Source organism: Melospiza melodia, chromosome 3, assembly GCF_035770615.1.
Source record: "Melospiza melodia melodia isolate bMelMel2 chromosome 3, bMelMel2.pri, whole genome shotgun sequence".
In the NCBI taxonomy this organism is placed as follows: Eukaryota; Metazoa; Chordata; class Aves; order Passeriformes; family Passerellidae; genus Melospiza; species Melospiza melodia.
The window spans coordinates 40,653,684-40,661,861 of NC_086196.1; the positions used below are offsets into that span (position 1 = coordinate 40,653,684).

At 48.9% G+C, this 8,178-nt stretch overlaps 1 protein-coding gene across 1 annotated transcript; it reads left to right on the forward strand.

The window, feature by feature from the left end:
- The first annotated feature begins 600 nt into the window (after positions 1 to 600).
- Positions 601 to 3,516, forward strand: CITED2 (Cbp/p300 interacting transactivator with Glu/Asp rich carboxy-terminal domain 2). Its single transcript, XM_063151424.1, has 2 exons — positions 601 to 875; positions 1,517 to 3,516. The coding sequence occupies exon 2, from the start codon at positions 1,524 to 1,526 to the stop codon at positions 2,244 to 2,246; it is 723 nt and encodes a 240-aa protein (XP_063007494.1). The 5' UTR covers positions 601 to 875; positions 1,517 to 1,523; the 3' UTR covers positions 2,247 to 3,516.
- The last annotated feature ends 4,662 nt before the right edge of the window (positions 3,517 to 8,178 follow it).

Genomic DNA, 8,178 nt, shown 5'->3' on the forward strand with positions numbered 1-8,178 from the left:
CAGCGGGCAAAAAACAGGAGATGGAGGGACGTGGGAAGTGGGGAGCGTGCCGGTATCCCCACATACACCTCCCGCATACGGCTCCCGTTTGTGGAAAAAGGTGGATTTCGGATCTCGGCTCCGGGGGAGGGGCCGGCCCCGTGGACGCCCACGCGGGTTCTGGGGCCTCACGCCGGCGGATCGGGGCACCTGCACCACGGCGGCGCCGGAGGGACGGACTCGCCCTGCCCGGAGCGCTCAGTCCCACGCGTGTCGGCGGCCGCGGCGCTGCAGCGACACGACCGGACGGGGCGCAAGGGGCAGCGGCGATGCCGGGGCGCGGGGCCGGACGGGGCCGTGGGCGGCGGGAGAGCGGCGGCGGGGTGCGGGGGGTGCGCGGGGCGCCGCTCCCGCCGCGGAGCCCCGCTTTGTTCCCGGGGGAGGCGCTGATCGAGGGGTGCGCGGTGCTTCCCGAGCCGGTGTCCCCTTCCCGCGTGTCGCCGAACACGCGTGTGCCCCGCTGCCTGCGCCCGCGCGCTGGGTGTTGGGCGCTCGGTTTTTTTTTTTTTTTCCTTTTCTTCCCCCCCTTTTCCCTCCCCCCCCGCCCCGCTTGCTCCAGGTTTTACTTCTGGTTGCCTGTAAGGGTTTTGCTCCTCCCTTCTGAAATCCTATATTAGCCGCGGCCAAAGCCGTGTAAGGAACACAGCTCATTGTTGGCAAGTGCCGATGCGCCTCGCGGAGGGGCGAGAACCAGCTCCGGGGCTGCGGCAGCGATCGCGGCGCCGGTCACGTCAGCGCCGGGGAGAGGGAGCCGGAGCAGCCCTCTCTATGCTGGGTGACTCTCGCTGACTGATTCCACCGCCACCTTTGAAGGAGAGGAAGAAAGAAGCCGGGAGGTGAGTGCGGCGGTTCTCGTGGCTGGTGCCGGGTGTCCCTTTTGTGTGCAACAGGAAAAACGTGACTGTATAAACACGCGAGGAAAGGTGCTTTTCAGCTGCTTGGCTTCATGTCCTTATCTGCTCATGACCGTGTTTTCACCAAAATAATTGGGACTTGATTCCAAAAGTTACTGACAGCGGCTAGGTGGGACTTGCCAATTCTTTGCTTGTTCCGCTCAAGTTAGCGAGAGTGCCGTGGGAATCCGCTGCCTTCGAGGGAGAAGCCGGGGGGCTTGGGCGGCTCCGGAGCGTGCGGGGAGGCGGCGGCGGCGGCCGAATGCGACGCTCCCCGCCGATAGGTACGCGCGACTTGGAGTGGGAATGCGTGCTGCCCGCCGGATTAGCGGAGGGGACCGGGATTCTCATTCCGCGGGCTCTCCTTTTATTTTTCCTTTTGTACTCCACGGTGGAGCCGCTGCAGATTTTTGGGAGATTTTTTTTTATTATTATTCCCTCCACCGGGAAGGAGAGAGAGAGGACTGCAGGACCAGCGAAGTAATTTCTGCCAGGGCCAGGCAGATGCAGCTGGTCCGGGAGAGGGCGGCTGGATGTCCGAGGAGGGTGTATTTTCCTAATATATTCACACGCTAACTTTCCAGGTGAGCCATGGCAGACCACATGATGGCCATGAACCACGGGCGATTCCCCGACGGATCCGGCGGGCTCCACCACCACCCTGCGCATCGGATGGGCATGGGGCAGTTTCCCACTCCCCATCACCACCACCAGCAGCAGCAGCCGCCGCAGCAGCACGCCTTCAGCGCCCTGATGGGCGACCATATACATTACGGAGCTGGGAGTATGAACGCGAGCAGCGGGGTGAGGCACGCCATGGGGCCGGGCAGCGTGAGCGGAGGGCACCCGGCCGGCAGCATGCCGCCCCCCGCCCGCTTCAGCGGCTCCCAGTTCATGGCCCCCCCCGTCGCCAGCCCGGGAGGGCAGCTGAGCGCCAGCATGCAGCTCCAGAAGCTGAACAACCAGTACTTCAGCCACCACCCGTACCCGCACAGCCACTACATGCCGGACTTGCACGCCGGTAGCCACCAGCTGAACGGCGGCAGCCAGCAGCATTTCAGGGACTGCAACCCCAAGCACGGCGGCGGCGGCGGCAGCGGCTTGCCGCCCGCCGTCCCCCACGTCCCCGCGGCAATGCTGCCGCCCAATGTCATAGACACGGACTTCATCGACGAGGAGGTCCTCATGTCCTTAGTCATCGAAATGGGGCTGGATCGCATCAAGGAGCTTCCCGAGCTGTGGTTGGGACAGAACGAGTTTGACTTCATGACAGACTTCGTTTGCAAACAGCAGCCCAGCAGGGTGAGCTGCTGATTCATTTAAAACAAACAAAGGACTTTTATCGGTGCGAATGAAAACATTCCCCTAGACACGGTGTCTCACTTTTCAGGGCTTGAAAAGGTGAGAATCTGGAAAGCAGAGTCAACTATGCGCTTGTATAATTTTTTTTTTTTTTAATCGGTGCCACTTTTTTTTTTCTTTTTGTAGCTTTGTCACTCACGTCCCCTCCTGTAGTAATAATATCTAGCGAACTCTGCCTTTTTATGTTGGTTGCCCCCCTCCCGACCTCCCACTCTTAATTTCCTCACAGTAACATGCCCAGAATTCCCACAGTGCCGGACTGTTAGATATTAATCTTGGCAAATTGCTTAATCTTGTGGATTTTGTAAACTATGATTTCCAGTGACTTGAACTGCATTCAAATTCTGAGTGAACAGGGAAAAAAATTGCATTAGTTGGTTGCATGAACTTTGAAGGGCAGATACTACTGCACAAAAGCTGCCATCTTGCTTAATTTTTAACTATGCATTGCAGTGCAGACTAATTTTTTTTTTCTTTTCTGAATACGCTAAACTGGAAGCTTAACAGATGTGGGCCAAACCTTTCCAGATCAGGAAAAGTAATACTCTTACTTAAAAAGTCTGCTACCCAGTCCCCCTCCCCCATATGTACAGACAATAATATGGTGTGGATGGAATGTTGACTAGTGGCAAACATTTCACAGATTTTTTTTTTTTTAATTTTGTTTCTGTCTTCAGCGTTTTGACACTGTGCTAATATAGTTTATTCAGTACATGAAAAGATACTACTGTGTTGAAAGCTTTTCAGGAAATTTTGACAGTATTTTTGTACAAAACATTTTTTTGAGAAAATATTGTTAATTTATTCTATTTTAATTTGCCAATGTCAATAAAAAGTTAAGAAATGCTTTAGTTTTTCTAGAAGTCATTTACCAGTATTTTTCTTCAAAACTTTTCCCCACTGTCCCTGGTAAGTAGAACATAACATCTTATCTGTACAACCGTGTTGGTGTGCAAAAAGAAATTCCAAGATAGAAAGTACACTACACCCATATATATGTCATGGTGAACTCGGTAGGTGAGCGGGATTTGAACATACAGCATAAAGCCTCATGCGTTACATTGTAATATGCCTGTCAGTGTGGTTTTCTGAAAAATAAAGTTGCCGAGGGTGCAACTTTTTTTTGTGACTTGCCAACATACTTGCTTTAAATGTAGTTGTCCAGAGTTATGATGCATAAAGTATTTATTATATTTATCTATTAAACTTGTAATTTTATAAATCTGCTTTCATTTATATAGTAGACTTTGTTCTTTTGTATATTTTTTATCTCACCTGGAAGAGCTATGTAAAAAGTGCTTGTAAGGTGGGGAGGGAGGGTGGTGGGTGTCACCCTCCGCCTCTCTCTTACCTCACAGGGTAACACAGGATATTGCTGCATCAATCCAGATCTGCGTGACACTGGAACCAGTTTCATTTCATTTCCAGTGGCTTAGGAGAAGGAGAATATATGATTGAAGTATTCCACAGTGGGACATCTCTGAACCCCTCCCCCAGGAATTGCTGCCACCTGAAGCCACTGACACAAATACATACAGGTCTACTTAAAATATTTTGGAGAAAAATGCCCATTATTTTAAGGCAGCTGACATTAAGTGCCAACTGTTGCTGCCTTCTGCCCTCACTCGGCCTTTGGCAAAGCTCCTGCACAAGTTATTAGTTTGGTGAGGGCTGTGGGATCGGGACCCTAATAATACATGTAATCCTGTTTAGCCATGCTTCCCGAGTTCCACAGAGGAGCAGTACCACTGAGCCTTCTTTTTGCTTACTTTTTAATCCTTGTCTTCTGAATTAGCAAGAAAAACAGCATGGTGGATGTAGTTAAATTTTAAACCTGGTCACGTAAACAGGAGGATATCACCACACAATGGAAGTGTAAATAGCAGTGTTTTGAATCAAGCTGGGAAATTAAAGTGATTACTATTTCTAAGATTGCCCCAGCTGGTGAGAAAGTGATACTTGTCCTTCTTTGCCTTACAGACACAAAGCAGCTAACATGTTTATGGATGAAAAAAAGGAATATTAAAGTATTAGCAAAGGTAAAAAGAAGGAAGTGTATGCTTCTGGGAAAAACTGAGATGACAAAAACGCACTCTGCAGGCAGTGACAGTCCATTCCTAGAAAACTCAATACCAAGAATTTTTAAAAAGCAGCCTTGTGGTTTCAGCCAGTGATTGCTAATGTTTTGTGACAGTTAATTTTACATCAAATGACAGTAAATCATAACTTACCAACTCACCAATAACGTAAAAGAGTGTTTAGAAGACTACAGCTGTAGTTTTAAGAGCCATTGCCCAATTTGCCACTATATAAATCCTTTTTCCATTTTAAGGCTGTTTGATCTGCGCACATTTCATTGCCCTCTTCTGCGGGAGTTAGGGTGATTCTTCTGATTCTAATCAACTTCTTGTAAAACAGACTATCAAATTATGTGCATACCAAATTGCATAGATGTTTAAAGCCTCAATGATCTTCTAAAACCAAAGGGAATACTCTCACTTTAATGATAGACACTTTTGCTTCATAAAGTTGGTTAAACAACAGATTCTTCACAGTTGAGACATCACTACTTAAGTCTGTCAACATTAAATCCTTCCATGCAAGATTTTCCAAGAGTAGGCACTTCCATGGGCATACTGGTAGAGTGTATTTGTGTACAACTCTATGTAAAACTGAGGGCTGCGGCCCCTGAGTAACAGCAGCTACAGAAAGCACTGGCTTTGGGCAAGGCATCGCTAAGGGGTTTTATGATTTCTTAAAAGTAGACCCTGGGGAAATTTGCCAAACAATCATATTGTCTGCCTTGTCCCTTAATTTTTAATGAAGAGTCAGATCCCAGTGGATACCACAAGTGTGTATTTTTTTTATTCATTATATCATCTACTGAGCAATATTGGGGGCCTGACCCTCATCTTGCCGACATGAACCCCTTGGCAATGCTCCCACTGGCTCCCATGGCTGAGGCAGTTACAGGCTTTCAAGTACATCCTCTCTCTCCTCTCCACGCTGCTTCCAAATAGACCAAAGTAATTTATAATTGGAACCCAGTGATTAGTGAAGGATACACAGTGACCCAGTTCTCCAGCTCCTCACGAAGGACACTGCCGTCTCACATCCCGCTAAGTTGCTGTCAGTACAGGAAACTTGACCTCTGTACGTTGGCTGTTTTTCAAGAACTTCCAACATGGTACATGAGATCTGCTCCTCTTCAAGCCACGGCCAGAAATAGACGCGCTGCTTTATTTGGACGGCAGATCAGCCCTAAGCCGGCCCGCCACGCAACGCGCGCTCGGTGGGAAATTAGGCACAGACTGACGCCGTCCTCGTCCTTGCTCCCCGGAGTCAAGAATTCACGGGTGGGCGCTGGGCTGGAGGCCGCAGGAGGGGCGGCTGCCCGCTCACCGAAGGCCTGGGCCGCTGCCCGCCAGGGCCGCGGGCGCCGCGGCAGCCCCGGCCCGGCCCGGCCCGGCCCCTCAGCCACCTGCGCGGGGCGGCCGCGGCGCCAGCGCGCCCCCCGGCGGCGGCAGCGCGCTCTGCGCCGGCCCGCTGAGGGCGGGCGGGGGGCCCAGGGCCGCCTCCGAGCCGGGAATGTCCGTCCGAGCGGCGGGCAGGGGCTGTGCGGGGCCAGCGGCCCGCAACGAGGCCTGCCGGGACTCAGGAGGGGCCCGGCTCTCAGCCAGGGCAGCCGGCCCAGTGCTCGTCACTGCCCTGCCCGAGGGACCCCCGGGGAGCCGTGCCCACCCAAGGGGACCCTCCCCAGCACCCGGCCCGAGGGGGTGCGGGCCCTAGCGAAACTTCTCGGTGCGGATTTGGAAAAGAAGCACACAAACCTGGTGAAAGCATGCCTGTTGGTCTCAGGTTTTATTAAAAAAATTTTTAAAAGAAAAAAAAAGAAAAGTTATATAAACAAGGATTATCCCCTGCTTATCTTGTCTTGCGAGGGGGATTGGAAAATTCCAACATCTGGATTTGCGGAGTTCCTTTCATTTGTTTCATTTTTTAGTCACTCTTTTTTTTTCTTTTTCACTTTTTCCCCAGGGAGATGTTTTCCACACTCAGTTGGATACAAAGCCCTGCGCATCGCTGGTGTTTAGCCAAAGGCTTGTGTCTGTGGAGCCCCACAGAAGTAGTTCATCAGGGCATAGGTGACTTCTGCATCAACATCTGGCTATAGGAGTCGTCCTATTCCGACCTTGTTCCTGCCCTCTTCCTCCTGTCCTCTGCCTCTGTTTCCTCCCGACTGTGTGGGACACCAGGGCTTAACGTGTGAGCTGGTACCCAAGGGGACAATACACCCTTGTATCAGAAACCCCAGCAAAATCGTGGGTCACAAGAACTGAGCAGAGGGAAATGAAGTCAGAAAAAGCAGTTCTTGTCCCTGACCCTACTGCTGTCCCTTTTGAAGCCTTCATTTCTTCAAAAATACTTTGGCTTTACTGCAGACAGGAATAAGAAATGCCAGTGTTATGGATCTGGGCTACACACACCGACCTTAGCCAGATCTATTTCTGTATCATCACTCACAGGGATAGCAGTGTGAACAAGGACTAGGTAACATTGACAGGAGCTGTTTAAATGATAAGACAAAGTATTTTTTAAATAGTCTGGCAGATATATTTGTCAGATAACAGTGCACGTGCAATAAAACTCAGATGAGGAATCAGAGGAATCTGGAACCCGAGGCAGCAGCATTTTCTCAGGATTTCATGTATTCTAAGTGCATCATTTTGTCAGTAAAGAGGAGGTGTTTTACATAGTTTATGAAAATATATTTACACATTTCAATATGGTGTCACTATTGTGCTCACGCACAAGATAAAGCTGAGTCTCAGTAACTGCAACAATAAAGAGATACATCAAGTGACTGAACAGATGAGCTGCTGTTATGGTAGGTTCCCCATTACTCTCTTTGCCTCATTTTAGAAAAAAATTGCAACACCAGGTTTTTAATAGAGTTGGTTCAGTCCCTTTCCATCTGCTGTGCCTCTCCCCCTCTTAAAAAATTACAGAGAGCCAATTTGATCACAGGCCTGAAACAGATTTTGAAAGACTTATTTACCATATAAAAACCAAGCAAAACATTTTCCGCCTTATCAGTCTTCGTGAAATGCTAACTGCTTTTCACACCTTTTTCTTTCACTGGACCATTTTGTTATCTGTCTCTATTGGAGTGTTCATTTGGCAACATATTGCCCATTTTATAAGCAGTGAAGTAAAATAAAAGAAACTTTCAGAATTGTGAAGTTCCTAAAACTGTGTCTGAAGTTATTAGTGCCACTACACAGCCTTTCCTAAGCTCAAAAGCTAATTATTGAGCAGATGCTCATTGTGAGATGAGCATAAGATGCTAAGGGCAGTTTTGACCAAGAGCCTCCTAAGAATTGCCTCATGAGTTTTCTGCTGCAGGCTGCTTTGCTAGCAATAGTGTACTGTGCAGGAGATGGGGACATTTCTGAGAGTATATAAAATGTCTTATCTGCTGCTATTCAAACACAAGTAACACAGGGTATTTCAGATTTCACTCACTCTCTCTGCCAGGATATGTATTTAAAGGCTTGATAGTCGAAATCTTTTCTATTTACTTCAAGTTACATTATTTGATCTAATAAGTGATATTATCTCTGTCTACAAACCTCATACACTTATATGCCCTCCATCAACTTTACATGAAGTAGAGTATGTATTTGAAGACAGAAATGAATTCCTAGGATTTCCCAATGATGGGGAAAGACACCAAGCTTTTGCACACATCTGCTTTGTACAGAAACTAAATAGCTATATTTAGGTTCCTTATAGGATTATAAGGGTTATATAACTATATTTTGGGTTGCTTATCAGCAGGCTGCACTAAGGCTAGTGTGTGATCCAATGAGGAGATGAAGGG